At 51.6% G+C, this 17,408-nt stretch overlaps 1 protein-coding gene across 4 annotated transcripts in view; it reads left to right on the forward strand.

Annotated features, from left to right (window-relative positions):
- Nucleotides 1–17,408, forward strand: part of PDCD11 (programmed cell death 11) — a 640,465-nt gene that overhangs the window by 544,648 nt on the left and 78,409 nt on the right. For all 4 annotated transcript variants that reach the window (XM_086922722.1, XM_086922723.1, XM_086922724.1 and 1 more), the window contains exon 29: nt 12,001–12,181. In XM_086922722.1, the coding sequence (XP_086778848.1) occupies nt 12,001–12,181 (181 nt within the window). The remainder of the gene's footprint in view (nt 1–12,000; nt 12,182–17,408) is intronic.

Here is a 17,408-nt window from a genome sequence, read left to right on the forward strand (position 1 = left end):
ACTGTAGACACATGAGCTTGTCACTTAGTGACCTTGCTCTCAGCTAGGTGGCTCGTATGGTTCCAGGTTTCACCACAAAATAATGCTGGGTTACTTTTAGACATGGTTTTAACAACAGTGGGTGCCTTTTGTCTGGGATTTTAGGACTTAGCAGTGTGAAACCCTCAGTTGGGAATAATTTGGATAAATATTTGAGGGTTTGAGGAAGCCCACAAAGGAGTAGCTGACTTTATCGTTTTCTTTGTATACTTGGTCCTGTTGGGTTACTTAACACACATAACTGAAAATATCTTTGAAATATTTCTCAAATCCTGTGATATGGAGGCTGTTGGGAGCTTCATTAGAATAGCAGGATATTTTTCGGTTTATAAGTAGGTGCATCCAGGGCAGGACTTGCCATTTTACTTATTGGGCATTTCTCAAGGGGCTGAAGCCAATGGATGACGGTTTTTGAAGATCACCACTGGCCTTCAAAAAGAATCTCACCCCAACCTTGGATTTAAGTTAGCAGGCGCAGTAGGGACATAAGGGTAGAAGAGACCTGGCCTCAATCATATCATGAGAAGGGCACTTGGAGGAGAATGATCTTCCTTTGGAGTAGAGGATGTATCTTCCAGGTATACCTTAATTCTCATAACTGTTGGTTTAGTTATCTTTTGAAACTTCCTCTAATCTGCGCCCAAATAATTCTAGAGTCGGGATGCTGTTTAACCATTGAAGAGTGCGCTGATGCTTCTGTGCTCCGACTTGGATAAGTTCATCCTATGTACCATTCTAGAAGTTGAACTTCCATTGAGTCTGGATAGTAGGAACATGCGGCTTGCACGGAACCCAGCTGGTGGAAAGCTCAAAGTAGTCTGTCTGGGTACATTTCATTTAATTAGCTCAGGCTTCATCTGAAAGAGACACGTTAGTGATAGATTCCTTACCTTAGAATATCCCCAGGCGTCAGACTGGATCCGGAAAGTTTTGCGTAGCAGTACCCTTGCGCGTCGGTAGGCGTCGTCTGCGGCTCCGCGTCCGTCGTCGGCGTCGTGGGCGCCGTGATGACGCCGTCGGAGTACTTAGACGCCGCCTCCGCGTGCTGACGTCAGTTCTTCTTTTTTCCGCGCCAGCCAGCGCAGATCTGGAAAAAGCAGTTCCCTAGTCATTTTTTGACTAACTTTTTGGATCTTTTGATCTATTTCGAAGTCTTCACGACTCCGACGGTGCCGTTAGGGATGCCCGGCTTCAAGCACTGCGACGGGTGCGAACGCCTCATGTCGATTACAGATCCGCACCGCCTGTGCCTGACGTGTTTGGGCGTTGACCATGACGACGAGGCCTGCTCCGACTGTCGGGCCCTCTCGAGGAAGGCCAGGCGGGAGCGGTCCCGCAGGCGCCTCGAGATCCGCCAGTCGGCCCCGCGCCGTGTGAGGTCCCGGTCCCGGTCCCACGGGAGGTCGAGGGACAGGTCGCGGGGGCGGAGCCGTCACAGCTCCGGGAGTCGGCGCCACTCCTCCGGGTCCAAGTCGTCAGGTAAGAAGCATAAGAAGTCGAAGAGACATCATCGCTCTTCCGACTCCCCCCCCCCCCCGACGCTCGCGCGATGCGGCCGGGGGTTCGGGTGACACCGCCCACGCGGCTCCTCAGGAGTCGCGGGCGCCGCGTTCGGCCCCATAACCCCCGGTCCCTGGGCTGAACGCGACGCCGGAGGAGATAGAGCGCTTCCTCATGGCCATGAGGTCCCTTTCTTCTCAGACGGGTTCCGCGGCGCCTTCGGGCCCAGCGAACCCGTCTGGGGGCCCTAGTGGGTCGGGGGCTGCGACCCCGACGCCGTCGGGTGCTTCGGCCTCGACGCCGCCGGCGTCTTCGGCGCCGGCGCCGCAGGGCTCCACGATCCCGACGTTGCCGCTGCCCTCGGGCTCGGCGCCGCAGGGTTCAGCGGTCCCGGCGTCGTCGGTGCCTTCGGGCCCGGCGCCGCAGGGTGCCGTTCGGCCCTCGTCGGGCGCTGGATCGTCCCCGGTGGACCTTACGACCCCCCCGGGGTCGGTCCATGTGGTGTCCCCTCTGGCGTCGGCCTCGGCCGACGCCGTCCCCAATGCCTCCTCTGTATGGGTTCCGGCGTCGGGACGGAGCCTGTCGGCGCCGATCTCGACGCCGTTCGGGGATTTCCATCCCTATGAACCATCCTCATTCACTTACGACCCTGAGTCTCAGGAGATGGGGGGAGAGGAGGATTGGGAGGGGTCTGAGGACCCTCTGACAAGGGAATGTCAGTCTAACATGGACTGGACAGGAGACCTTGGGGAGGCCAGTGGCCTGGACACCTCTCCAGACACTGGATTCGTCTCTCCTCCTTCCGTGGCTTCGGAGGAGGGCGCAACATATAGTGTGGTGTTGATGAGGGCTGCTATGGCGTTGGGCCTTGAGCTCCCCGTCGCGGCCGTGAGGACTAACCTCCTCACTGAGGTCCTTAAGCCGCAGTCATGCTCCATGGAGCCTATGCTGCCGTTTAATGAGGCCTTGTCGGATGTTCTTTTGGGCACTTGGTCCAGGCCCGCTACAGGTTCGCCTGTAGATAGGAACGTGGCCAGACGCCACCGCCCAGCTCCGGGCGACCCATGTTTCCTGTCCACCCACCCCACCCCCGAGAGTCTGGTTATCCAGGCCTCTAACTCCCAGACCGCCTTCCCGTCGGCTCCCCCTGACCGGGAATCCAAGAGGTACGAGGCCTTTGGCAAAAAGGTATTCTCGTCCCTTAGCTTAGGACTGCGGTCTTCCAACACCGCATGCCTCTTGGGCCGTTACACCCATTATATATGGGAAACGGTGGCGGAAGTGCTGCCAGAGTGTCCGTTGGAGGTACGGGCCAAACTCGGCCAAGCCCTAGTGGAGGGCCGGGACGCAGCAAAGTATTTGATCAGGTGCGGACTGGATACAACTGACTCGCTGGGCAGAGCGATGGCTGCGACGGTGGCGATTCGACGCCACGCCTGGCTCAGATCCGCCAACTTCTCGGCTGATGTCCAGAATACCCTCATGGACATGCCGTTCGATGGCCGTCGCCTCTTTGGCGACAAGGCAGGCCACGCGCTCGAGCGCTTTAAGGACTCCAGGGCTACGGCCAAGTCCTTGGGCCTCTCGGCCCCGCGCCAGCAAGTGGGTGCCTTTCGCTCCTTTCGTGGTCAAGGAAGGGGCGTCCCCACGCGTGCCGCCAGCCACTCGCCGCAAACTGTCGTCCAGCGCGGCGGCGGCCGTGGAAACCGCCGTGGAGGCGGTCGGGGAGGCAAGCGGAATCAGTCCACACCTGCCCCCGCAGCATCCGCCTCTAAACCCTCCTAGTCCGTGCTTTTCGGCCCATGTGACGCCAGTGGGGGGCAGGGTTCGCCATCACCACTCTCACTGGCGCACAGTAACTTCGGACAGGTGGGTGCTGCAAATCGTCCGAAGGGGCTACTCCCTCCCCTTCGAGACGACCCCTCAAGCCATGCCACCGCAACACCACCGCGTATCGGGGGATCATTTGCGGCTCCTGCAGGAGGAAGTTTCGGCCCTCTTGGCCAAGGGGGCCATCGAGCGCGTTCCTGGGCCAGAAGTAGGTCGTGGTTGCTACTCCCACTACTTCCTGGTACCCAAGAAGGGCAAAGGGGGCCTACGCCCTATCTTGGATCTGAGGAACGTCAACGGCTTCCTCCGGAAGGAGAAGTTCAAAATGCTGACACTGGCTCAGGTCTTGGCTGCCCTAGACCCAGGAGACTGGATGGTAGCGTTGGACTTGCAGGATGCGTATTGCCACATCCCCGTCCTGCCGGCGTTACCTGCGGTTCGCGGTAGGCCTCGAGCACGTTCAGTTTACCATGCTCCCCTTCGGCCTTACAAGCACCCCACGGGTGTTCACGAAGGTGATGGCGGTGGTTGCAGCTCACCTGCGCAGGTTAGGGGTTTCAGTCTTCCCCTACCTAGACGACTGGTTGTTGAAGGCGGGCTCGCCCCAGGCAGTCGTCAACCACCTCCAGACTACGGCGGATCTCCTGCACAGGCTGGGATTTTCCATCAATGTGCCGAAGTCACACCTGTGCCCCTCTCAGAAGCTCCTTTTCATCGGAGCGGTTCTCGACTCGGCGCAGTTTCGGGTTTACCCGCCCGAACAGCGAGTCCGGGATATTCAGGCCCTGATTCCGATCTTCGGGTTGTTATCCCGGGTTTCGGTCAGGCTGACGCTGCGGCTTCTGGGGCTGATGGCCTCCTGCATCCTTCTGGTGCATCACGCACGGTGGCGGATGCGGGCTCTGCAGTGGGACCTGAAGTTTCAGTGGGCCCAGCACCGGGGCAACCTTTCCGACCATGTCCTGATCTCGGAGGGCACTGCGAGACAGCTGCAGTGGTGGCTCACGGACCGCGATTGGGTCAACGGCAGATCCCTCTCCCTTCCCCAACCGGAGCACGTAGTTGTGACGGACGCGTCCCTCCAGGGCTGGGGTGGCCACTTGGGAGAGGCGGAGATCAGAGGACTCTGGTCTCCGGCGGAGTCCCGGCTCCATATCAATCTGTTGGAGTTGCGGGCGATCCGTCTGGCACTGAAAGCATTCCTCCCGTCTGTCCGAGGGAGTGCAGTGCAGGTGTTCACGGACAACACCACCGCCATGTGGTACTGCAACAAACAGGGCGGTGTGGGGTCGTGGACCCTATGCCAGGAGGCTCTGCGCCTCTGGCAATGGCTGGAACATCAGGGCGTGACTCTGGTGGTTCAACACCTGGCAGGTTCTCTGAACGCCAGGGCCGACAAACTCAGCCGTCGGTGCTCGATGGATCACGAATGGCGTCTGAACTCGGACGTGGCGCAAGGCCTCTTTCTGCGTTGGGGAGAGCCTTGGTTAGATCTATTCGCCACCGAAGAGAACGCGCAATGTCATCAGTTCTGCGCGTTGGAATTTCCAAGGCGGCACTCGCTCGGAGACGCTTTTCGTCGCGAGTGGAGCTGCGGTCTGTTTTACGCCTTTCCGCCTATACCTCTTCTGCCCAGAGTGCTGAAGAAGATCAAGCGCGACCGAGCACAAGTCATCCTTGTGGCTCCGGACTGGGCACGAAGGTACTGGTATCCCGAGCTACTCGGTATGTCAGTCGATCCCCCGGTTCGTCTGCCTCTTCAGGAGGACCTTCTGTCGCAGCAGCAGGGGACGGTCCTCCACCCGAACCTGTCCAGTCTCCACCTCCATGCATGGAGATTGAGCGGCAACAGTTGAGGCCATTTGACTTGCCTCCTGAAGTTTGCAACATCATTCTGGCAGCCAGGCGTCCCTCCACAAAAACGGTATACGCCTGCAGGTGGAACAGATTTGTGGCATGGTGCACAGCAAAGGTGGTGATTTCGGTCATGGACCAACTCAGGGAAGGACTCGACACCAATACCCCCAAGATTCTGGTCCTACTGGACTTATCCGCCGCCTTCGACACTGTGGATCACGACATTCTGTTATCACGTGTCAGGGCGGCGGGGATAGGGGGGCTAGCATTAGCCTGGGTCGAGTCGTTCCTGAAGGACCGCACTCAGACTGTCCATCTTGGCACCTTCTCGGCCCCTCCACGTAATGTCAACTGTGGTGTGCCCCAGGGGTCTGCTCTTTCCCCTTTACTTTTCAATCTCTATGTTTTTCCACTGGTGTTTGCTTTACAGAATATGGAGGTCACTGTATATAATTATGCAGATGATCTTCAACTCATTTTTAGGTCTCGCCTGTCGATGCGCATGCGCATCGAGCAAGCGAGAGTATTGCGACTTATCCACTCTTTATCTACACTGCAAGGAATCGTGGCGATTCCTTGCAGTGCCCGTGACTTTTAAGGTCAATGCGCATGCGCATTGAGCTTATGCGCATGCGCATTGACCTTAAAAGCGCGTGCACGTCCGTCTTTGTTTACCCGCTCCGCCCCCTCCCGCCGTGTCGCATTTCTCCTCCCCCTCCCCTCTCTTCCTTCCGTCTAACGCCGTCTAACTTCCTTCCGCGTAACACCGCCGCAACGGTCACATCCTGCCGTGTCGCACCTCTCCCCTCTCCGCCCCCTCCCCTGCCCGCCCCCTCCCCTGCCCGCCGTGTTACGGCGAAAGGCTTGTTTTTGGTTTGTATATTTTAACCCGCTCCGCCCCCTCCCCTTCCCTCCGTGTCGCATTTCTCCTCCCCCCTCCCCTCTCTTCCGTCCGTCCGTCTTGTTTTCTTTCTCTCCTGCCTCTCCTCGCCAATGTCTTTCTACTTGTAACCCCATTCCATCACTCGCCTCACTCTTCCCTTGTCACCCCACTCTCTCCCTTGCTCCTCTCATTTGCTTTGCTTCCCCACCATGTCCTCTGACGTGTGCCTTCCCCTCCCCTCCCCCGCGGCTCACCCCAATCCTGCGATTCCGTTGTATTGTCCTTATCAGTACAGTCCGCCGAGTGACGCACGGCAGGTTCCTTCGATCTCTCTATGCCTCCGACGCCGTCTCGGCATTGCAAGTTTTCCAAATCCAGTGTTTGTGAAGCGGTCACTGTCAGATCGATGCCCTACGGCAACAAGCGCCTAAGTGTTGTGTTTGCGACCGTGTATTATTTCTTCCGATACGGTGCTTAAATCTGGGTCTGGTACTGCAGCGTGGCAGAGCTGTCCCAAAGTGCGGCATCAACTCACCAGAGAGCCTCGGTAGGGGGCGCTCTTCCAGCCAGTGCCACGCCTCTGCCGGAGTATTGAAGAATAGGTAATTTGCTTAGTAAATCACTTTAAGTTTGGCAGGGAAGAGGAACCCGTTAACAGATGAGCCCCCGATTTCCCACCTCAGGTCTCCGGCTATGCCTCACAACACCCTCAGCAAGTATCTAGTTCAGCGCCAACGAATCCCCCAGGTCGTATCCTGTGTCACAATGCACACTTGACTCCGGGGAGCAGTGTGTTGTCCCACACACCACTACCTCACTGTGGGCAATGCCGTCCCCTCGGTGTCGCGGTCTGCAGTGTGGCTACGCCTGGGGATCAGAAGTAGGGGCGCACATAGGGCATCTTGTGTTTCGCCTGTGTACCAGTCTTTCATGCTTATGCCTCCCCCCGCAGTGCGCCGTTAATTATTAAACGCTGGTACCCCATTTTAGATTACCATTTCCAAATGGTGCCCCAATCACTCACCAAACGCCGACTGTATTTAAAACTACTGGTCTGTTGCCGGTTCTGTGCCGGGTGTGTTGGCTTGTGTGTTTAGTCTTTGCTGGATGTCTGTTTGTGTGTTGGTTGACTCTATGTGTTATGTGGGTGTGTTTGTGTGCACGCGGGCCCGCGCTGCACGTAGGTTGTTGGTTGGTTAACTGCTGGCTGGATTCTAGCTAGTGCAGGTTGTGCAATGGCTGAGTTTTGCCTCTGTACTGCATGTGTGCGTTGCCTGCTTGTAATGCCATTGCTGGCTTCTAACTGGTTATGCTGGCAAAATCATACATTAATAGTTTAGAGAACAGCAGATTTAGAGTATTTGGAATACATTATCTTCACTCTGTGTATTTTATAGACTGTAAACATTCCTCAAAGTTAGTGTGAGAAGCTGGCTTGGTATATTGTATTGTATTGTATTGTAATTCTTCACTCACCCTCAACCCCTCACCCTCACTCACCCTCAACGCCTCACCCTCAATCACCCTCAACCCCTCACCCACCTTCACTCACCCTCACCCTCACTCACCCTCAACCCCTCATCCTCACTCACCCTCAACCCCTCACCCTCACTCACCCTCAACCCCTCACCCTCACTCACCCCCACTCACCCTCAACCCCTCACCCTCACTCACCCTCAACCCCTCACCCTCAATCCCTCACCCTCACTCACCCACACTCACCCACACTCACCCACCCTCACTCACTCACCTTCACCCTCAACCCCTCACCCTCACTCACCCCCCCTCACCCTAAACCCCTCACCCTCACTCACCCTCAACCCCTCACCCTCACTCACCCTCAACCCCTCACCCTCACTCACCCTCAACCCCTCACCCTCAACCCCTCACCCACACTCACCCACACTCACCCCCACTCACCCTCACTCACACTCACTCACACTCACCCACCCTCACTCACCCTCACTCACCCTCACTCACCCTCACTCACCCTCACCCTCACTCACCCTCACCCTCAACCCCTCACTCACCCTCACTCACCCTCACCCTCACTCACCCTCACCCTCAACCCCTCACTCACCCTCACTCACCCTCACCCTCACTCACCCTCAACCCCTCACCCTCACCCACCCTCAACCCCTCACCCACCCTCAACCCCTCACCCACCCTCAACCCCTCACCCTCACTCACCCTCAACCCCTCACTCACCCTCAACCCCTCACTCACCCTCTCACCCTCAACCCCTCACTCACCCTCACTCACCCTCAACCCCTCACTCACCCTCACTCACCCTCACCCTCACCCTCAACCCCTCACTCACCCTCACTCACCCTCACCCTCACTCACTCTCAACCCCTCACCCTCACCCACCCTCAACCCCTCACCCACCCTCAACCACTCACCCTCAACCCCTCACTCACCCTCACTCACCCTCAACCCCTCACTCACCCTCACTCACCCTCAACCCCTCACTCACCCTCAACCCCTCACTCACCCTCACTCACCCTCACCCTCAACCCCTCAGCCTCACCCTCACTCACCCTCAACCCCTCACCCTCACTCACCCTCACTCACCCTCAACCTCATGCTAAAGATTTACAAAAAAAACCATAAACAATTCTAAAAGCACTAACTCTAATGCTGCGAGACCTATTGCATTTCTAATGCTTGTTGATCTTTCTTCCCCCTCAGGGGTTGGCAGTTTCCAGTCCGTCATGCTATTTATCCGAGACTGGATGAACATCAATCAGTTAAAACTTAATCCGGATAAAACAGAACTGGTAGCAACGGGCGGTGCCGCCAATCCCTGGTCCCCTTCCTTCTGGCCCCCGTCACTTGGACCCCCTCCTCTCCCTTCTTGTTCAGTTAAAACTCTCGGGATTATCCTCAATAACCAATTAACCCTTCATTCACACATTAACTCGGTGGTCTCTTCCTGCTTCTTCACATTACGAGTTATTCGGAAAGTGGCCAGATTCTTCTCCACTTCTGCGCTAAAACTGATCCTTATGGCCATGGTCCTGTCAAAGATTGACTATGGCAATATCATTTACAACGGAGTCCCTGCTTATGCTTTGCAGCGCCTACAGTTAGTACAAAACCAGGCGGCTCGCCTGGTTTTCGGCCTTTCTAGGTCCCACCACTCGACCCCTTTGCTTAGGAGCCTTCATTGGCTCCCCATAAAACAACGAGCCAGGTTCAAGTTAGGGTGCTTGACTTTTCAAGCAAGAGCTGGCACAGCCCCTGCCTTTATCAACTCGGCAATTTCTCCCTATGTTCCCTCGAGGGACCTCCGCTCCTCTAGCCTAGCCCTACTGACTACGCCCCGGTTCAAAAAGAAGCGCGCAGGGGGGCAGAAGTTTGCTGTGCTTGCTCCCACCTTCTGGAATGACCTCCCCCTACCGTTAAGACTCTCTTCCTCCTATATGGAGTTTCGGAGGTCACTAAAAACGCTATTATTCCAGCAGGCCTTTGATACCTAGCTCCCCCACCCTTCTCACTCAGGGACCTCACTAGCGCCATGAAACTGATCCAGTGTACGTGCGCTCTATAAGCATTTTTAAATTCAAATTCAAAGGCTGTGGATCCTCTCAATGCCCCTCTCTCTGAGATTCTTCTCTTCCTTCTTTCTCTTGCCCAGCAGGGCTCTGCTCTGGGCACTATCAAGGGCTATCTTTCGGCTCTTTCAGCCTTTCTGAGGCTGCCTGACCAACCTTCTTTGTTCAAGTCCCCTATAGTAAACAGATTTCTGAAAGGCATCACTCATACCTTTCCTCCTGTTCCTTTCGTGATGCCTCAGTGGGACTTGAACCTGGTTCTAACATTTCTGATGTGCGCTCCCTTTGAGCCGCTTCATAACTGTCCACTTCGCCTTCTTTCTTTGAAGACTGCCTTCCTGGTAGCCATCACCTCTGCCAGGAGAGTGAGTGAGCTCCAGGCCCTCTCTTGTAAGCCTCCTTTCCTTTCAGTCCATCCGGACAAGGTTGTTTTGAGGACTAGGCCATCCTTCTTGCCTAAGGTGGTCACGGCCTTCCACATGGGGCAGTCCATCACATTGCCCACCTTCTTTCCGCCTCCGCACCCCTCGAGAGAGGAGGAGAGGCTCCACCGTCTGGACCCAAAACGTGCGCTCTCGTTCTATCTGGATCACACACGCCAGTTCCGGGTGGATGATCAACTCTTTGATGGGTACGCGGGCGCTAAGAAAGGGAAAGCGGTGCACAAGAGGACCATTTCTCGATGGATTATCATGTGCATCCAGGCGTGTTACTCCTTGGCTAAGAAGGAACCACCTGTTGGGCTGCGGGCTCATTCCACTCGAGCCACGGCCACTACAACTGCCTTGGGCCGAGGTGTGCCCTTGCAGGACATTTGCCAGGCTGCTACGTGGGCTTCGTTGCACACGTTTGCGAGGCACTACTGCCTGGACAGTCAAGTCCGGAGGGATGGCTACTTCGGCCGTTCCGTTCTCCAGGACTTTCTGGTGTGAATATTGGTTCGCAGACCCACCACCACGGGGATGGTATTGCTGGGGTATCTATTCTAAGGTAAGGAATCTATCACTAACGTGTCTCTTTCAGATGCACAAGTTACTACTTGTGTAACGATATATCTGTAAGAGACATTAGTTAGTGATAGATTCCTTACCGACCCACCCATCCTCCCCGTTCTGCGAACCGATATCTAGGGTTAAGGTCATCCCCTTTCAGGGCCCTAGTTTCTTGGCACCAGTGTCGGTTTTTGTCATGGCTCTGCGCTTCTGGCGCGGAAAAGCTGTGGCTAAGAACTGACGTCAGCACACGGAGGCGGCGTCTAAGTACTCCGACGACGTCATCACGACGCCGATGACGGACGCGGAGCCGCAGACGACGCCTACCGACGCGCAAGGGTACTGCTACGCAAAACTTTCCGGATCCAGTCTGACGCCTGGGGATATTCTAAGGTAAGGAATCTATCACTAACTAATGTCTCTTACAGATATATCGTTCCACAAGTAGTAACTTGTGCTTCTGGTGTCTATAGTGCATCAAAATGAACATCCTTGTTTGAAAGCCTCTGCTGCGCTTTGGACCCCATTATTTGGTAATGGCCGGTTCGCTGAAGCATTGTCTTTAAACCCTTAGTCGGTCTACCTAAGTTCCTTAAAAAGTGAACACCATAAGGGATAGGCAGGCCTTGGTTACAGCACCAGGTGTGGAGCACCATACTTCTAACATTCATACCTGCACCTTACCCAACATGTTGGGTTACCTTTCCTTTCAGTGGACTTAGAGGGTTCCACACTCGGAAAACATGCAAAAGAAGCTACAGTTGTTGCATGTCCATTTTCCTCACAGTCACATTCTGTATTACGGTCCATTTCTGGTTGGATGGTACATCTGGTTGTACGCATGGTGCCTGTGTGTGTGTCTGTAGGTCACAGGTTCAGATCTTGGCAGGGCCAAATGAACAACTCATTCTTTCTGATGATTCTCTGCTTAATTAAATTTTAAATATCAATCATTGTTAACCTGGTGGTTAAGTGTCATGAGCTGATTTATTTTGTGGTGAGCACTGTCTAAACAATACGGTTATTTTCATTATTAATTATTTCTTATTGTGAATACCCCCAAAATAAAAGATTGCCCACAGATCACCGGACAGAATCTCTGTCACCAGTATGATCTGTCTTCAGTACCAGACCCAATTGTGACGTCATTTGATAGTAATCCTTCATTTGCCCCTTTTGAGAGTCAATGACTTGCAGGAAATTATAAATATGGGAAAGATGCAAAGCGGGGTGGGGAGGTGGGGGGTTATCGACGGGTGGGGTATTTGGTTGGGACTAATAATGTTGACCTTGCCAGAAAAAGGATATTATTAGCAGCTGTATATTCTGTACCTTTCCACAGTGTTGATTCCAGTGCGGACCATGTTGCCCTGTCCCTTCTCCCTAAACACACTGAGAAGCCTGATGTGATCCCAGAGTCTCTTGGCCTACCTCTTTGCAAGACGATGAGTGAAAAGAAAATGCGGGAGCTAGCCAAACAGCCAAAAGAGAAATTAAAAAGAAAAAATTCAGAGAGTGAACAGGTATTGTTTGATAAATAAATGCAAGTTGTCCCTCCCGTTTCTTCTATGCCAACCCTCAGCTGGAGTATTGTTGCCCCATGTCACGGATCAGAAAAATGTTTTTCAGTTTTTTGATTGCATGCCTTTGTTTCTCCTCGCTCTTCAAATGCCGTTGTGCAGCACATCCTAAAAATGTATTTTTTCCTCATACATTTGTGCGGAACTGTAACCTTCTGCTTTGTGTTATGTTATTTAAGTGTACATTTTCCTACCTCTTCAAGGACCTATATAGCTCTTTTTACAAGCTTGAGTCAAAAACAACAGCATATGTCGCATTACTATATATGCTGGTTACTACCTTTTGTGGACAGTGTTCAGTTCTAATAGATTATCTTATATACAGCCTGTTAAACTAATTCATGTTGCTCCCATGAAAGATAAGGACTAGGTTCTATCATATCGTTTGTTAAATTGTTTTTCAAAATGTCATTGGATTAAATAATTTTTTTTTTTTTTTTTTTTACTAATACCAAAGTTGTCAGCACTTGTTACAGTTGTTTCTACTGTAATACTTGCTGGTATCAAATTGAATTTGTACTAAAAAAAACTGCCTATTGAGTTTTGGAGTGTAGGGCAATGTTTTTTTTAATGTATTTATTGTTTTTTGCGCTTTTAACTATTGCCTAGCTTTGGCGGCTGCTCTTGAATGCTTAGTAGGGGGTTTCTTGCTCAGGAAATGCAGTATATTCAGTATTTTTCATCCAGCATCACATTGCAGTATTGGGAAAGGGGTGAACGAATTAATAATTAGGTTCAAACATATAGGAGGCAGCAGACAATGTGGTTGTTTTACTCCTGCGTCCCATCCATTTTGTATTTTAGAATCTAAACTGGTTAATGTTTCTTAGTCTATATTAAAATGAATCTTGCTGACAGTTTTGTAGTGTTGTTTTTGCAGTCCAGACAAGTTCATAAGTGGTATAGAAAGCTAAAAGGCAATGAATCTCCTCATTGTAAGGTGCAGTATGCCCTATGAGAAGGATGCAGAGGTAATGAGAGCTGCTACTCTGCAGGTGATGCATGAATGTCTATAAATACAGTTGCTGGTTCTTCTGTATCTCCTGATGGCATTCACGAAGTGGATCATGGATCACTGATCAGTATCATGATTGTCCGCTTCCATTCTGGAGGCACTGTCCTGAGGGGTTTGGTAGAGAGGGGGAGAGTTCAAACAATATACAGTGCCACTGGTGGTAATTGCAGCGTGGCCGTTGATTTCCCTGTATTAGTAGTCCGGCACCAAGCAACATATCCTTCCATGGCATCAGTTAGACATTAATCACCTGAGGTACTGTTGGGCTTTACTGAAAATTGTATGGTCCACTATTGCCTGAAGCTAAATCATATTTGATTCTTCTTCTCCTCTGGTCACTTCTTATTAGCTCAGGGAAAAATGGATGAAGGCATTTACTTTGGATATGAAAAGGGGGAGAGCTGTCCATATAAAGTTGTTTAGTTTTATCCTGAACTCAAGGATGTGTGAAATGTCACATTCAAGCCTACGCTTTTCTGTCCCTGATTCTGAAGCAGACAGTACTGTTGTAGTGATGGTAATTACTTTAATAGTGGTGGTGGTGATGGAAATGCTGGTCATGATGGTGATAAAGATTGTGGTTATAATGGTATTAGTAATGGTGGTGGAAGTAATGTGGTGAATATGGTTTTGGAGGTGGTTATCCTGGTGGCTGTAATAGCGGTATCTACAGTAATCACGGTAGTAGAAGTGAAGGTAGGGGCGTTAATGGTGTAGTAGTGGGTAAACGGTGGTGGTATTGGTTGTGTTGGCTGTAGTAATGCTGGGGGTCATGGTAGTAGTGGTAGTGTGCCTAGGGTTCAATGGGTTATTTTTTCTTAACCCCACAATCCCCTTGTTCGTTTGTTTGAAATCTCCCAATTGCAAATATCGTGCAGATACCAGCTGCCTATACCTGCTCCTCTGTGGCCCACAAAATGCCTATTGGGTGGGGGAGTCAAGGGCTCACACTGGTGCAGCAAAGCCGTCCTTGTGAAAAGTTGCATTGTATGTGCACACTGTACCCCTCCACAGCCCTTAGATATAGCAGTTGAGGCTATTGGCTCTACACCCCTTGGGCACGGGGTTGTAGAGCAGAGCTGCCTTGGTTTTGGCTAGTACCCAGGTGTTGGAAGCTTTATAGCCTTGTTGATTTTTCTCTCTCCTTAGCTTGTGAGACCTTGGAGAGAGATGCATAAGATGGCTGGCTTATCTGCACTGCCGTGTGCTGCTTTTTTTTTTTATTTCGCTGTTTACCTGCCGGTATTTACAAACAAATGGGGGATAATCCAGTGCAAACAGTGTTGCATGTGCCATAGTGTCCATTATCTTTCAAATTGCAAACTATTTGCAAATGTACGTTGGCATGCGCACTGAACACTCCGGTTTTACCTTCGACCTCAAACAGCTGAAGGAATTTTGCCCAAACCAAGAAAAGGAACCAAATAATGGAAAGGCATTCAAGCCACACATTTTGGTGACTGTTTAATGGTTTCTGAGTTAAGTTTGGAGAAAGATGTCCTAAGGTAAATCCGTTTTTTAGTGCTACTGCACTTGTTTTATGATCTCTGCTTCAAATTCCTCCTCCCCAAGTTGATGTGACCAATCTGTATAACATTTGATATGCTCTTAGACGTCCTACTGAACTCAGTTTCCCCTGTCTCCTGAAGATTATTCGTAGTTTCGGTGGTTGAGGTTAATGAGATTTGTTTGGATTTGAGGTGTCCACCTTTAACAGACACACATTGCTAGTGCAAATACTTATGCATGATGAGGGAGGAAGTTAAAGGGGGGGCGTGGGGGTAATGGGGGGGGGGGTCAGAGCAATGTGTTTTCTATTTTAGTTCCCAATAGGATATTTTATTCGTAGCTACAGCAAAATACGCTGAACAGACTTCCGACAGACTTGGCATGAAAGTAGATCTTTACTCAAACAGTGGCAGTACTCCGCTAAGGCGGAATAGCGTCGCCCCACAGGTTGGCCTAACGGCTAGGGCAGTTGACCCCAAATCTGGGGAACCAGTTTTGAGTCTCTGCAATTACGCTGAATATCCTGTGGTTCTGGGACTAGGGCTTCCTGTGCCATTGGCTGCATGGACTTGTTTTGGGACTACTGGTAGGGCGGGGCCCTTTATTGGACGTAGAGATCAGGGTTTTTGAACTGATTAGGTGCTTGGACTAGGGATAAGATTGGCTGTAAGGTCCTGGTCTCCTATTGGTTCTAGATTTTAGGGCTAGTGTGGTGATTGGATAGTGTTAGTCCTTGAGTTCCCATTGGCTGAAGAGGTCACCTGATTACTAGGACTATGAAAAAGGCCAGGCTTCGGGCGTCTCCGCCCGGGCGTCGAGGCTAAGGGCAGAGAGGAAAAGGGCAGTTGCCTGTTCGAGCCTGTTAAGGGCTGAGAGGACAAGGGCAGTTGCCTGTTCGAGCCTGTTAGAGACTGGTCTGGACTAGGGCCAGAAATGCTGCCCTTTTTCTCATTTAGCAATACCTAAAACTCATTTTTACTCATCCAAATGCCTCCTCCTACTACTAAGACCAAAATAAATTTTTCAAAAATCTTTCACTCTTTTATCCCTCCACTATCCTTTTCAATCGAAATTAACAAACTAACGTGTTCACTTCTCAAATTCCATATTAAACTATACTAATATACTACCCAAATAACTGAATAACATATCCACTACTCAAACAGTCGTCAAAGACTGAACAGATTCCCTAGCTGGAGCCCATGAACCTCAAATTCCCTGGCTTGTCCTCAACTCCACAGCAGGGACAGGCCTTCCAGGAGGCAATGGTTTTGGGCAATTCTGTGTCTCCCTGGAGCACCATTGAGTCCCATGCATTAACTAAGGATTACAGTTGACTTCCATCAGTGGGACCTTCTCCTCCACTGACAGACCCTGTTAATCCTCCGCCCAGTCTTCTGCTGGCACCTAGCCATTCCTCCACCATGCCATTTTTGGCTGGCTCCTGCACTGGGTACCAGATCTGACCCAGATGCTGATCTTTGAACAGTAGATGAGTTCAGCTAGTTCTTGGACAGTGTATCGTTACAAGATCACTGCAGCATTGCCCATCTTGAGTGGATTCACAGACAAAGTGGCACCATGGACGAATAAGGCCCCGGTAAGGCACACCAAAACTGCCCCATGGTTTAACAAGGAGCTAATGGCAGCCAAATCAACCTGCAAAAACATGGAACGTAGCTGGCGTAAAGATTATGGCTTATCCCATAAACAGCAATATAAGGACAGTTTGAGGAATTATCACAAACTGATAAGAATAGCGAAAAGAGAATTCCTTAAGGAGAGAATAGAGTCAGCTGAGAGTTCCTCCAAGGAATTATTCGCTATATATAAGTAGCTTACGGTGCCCACCAGGATAGTGGCCCAAGACACCTTTTCCGAAGAAGTCTGTGAGTCTATTGCAGACCACTTCGTGGAGAAGATATATGCTTTCTTCCCGGCTGGGGCGGGTAAGGAAGCATTTGACCCTGAGGGCTGCACAAAGCACACAGAGGACAAATACTTGAACTGCTTCAAAGTCCCTCCTAGACGGGAAATGCTGAGCATTGCATGCAGCATTCAATCAGGATCCCCCAATGATGCTGCCCCCCCCCCCCCAAGAGTTTTAGGAACCAGTTAGAAGTTCTGATTGACCATATTGGTCATATGGCCTCACTCTCTTTACAGGAAAGCCATGTGCCTGATGACTGGAAAAGGGCTCAGGTTATCCCTTTAAAAAAGAAAGCAAACCTTAACATATCTCAATTAGAGAATCTCCGACCCATCTCGCTCCTTCCATTTTGCATGAAGGTAGTGGAAAAAATAGCCAATACCCAGCTCATGAAGTTTATGGAAGCAGGTCAGCTTCTCCATCCGTCACAATCTGGCTTTAGGGCCAGGCATTTAACAGAAACAGCCCTCCTCTTTTCTACGGAGATCCTCCGGCAAAAAGTGGATGAGGGACAGACAGCGGCATTGGTATTATTAGATCTGAGTGCGGCTTTTGATACCGTTTCGCACACCATGCTGTTGACTCGCCTCACTGAAATCGGAGTGGTGGGACCAGCTCATAAGTGGCTATGTTCATTCTTAAGGGATAGAAGTTTCCAAGTGCACTGCCCCCCTTTCAAATCTACCCCTCGATGGCTAAGGCAAGGGGTTCCACAA

The sequence above is a fragment of the Lissotriton vulgaris genome, chromosome 5 (assembly GCF_964263255.1).
Source record: "Lissotriton vulgaris chromosome 5, aLisVul1.2, whole genome shotgun sequence".
In the NCBI taxonomy this organism is placed as follows: domain Eukaryota; kingdom Metazoa; phylum Chordata; class Amphibia; order Caudata; family Salamandridae; genus Lissotriton; species Lissotriton vulgaris.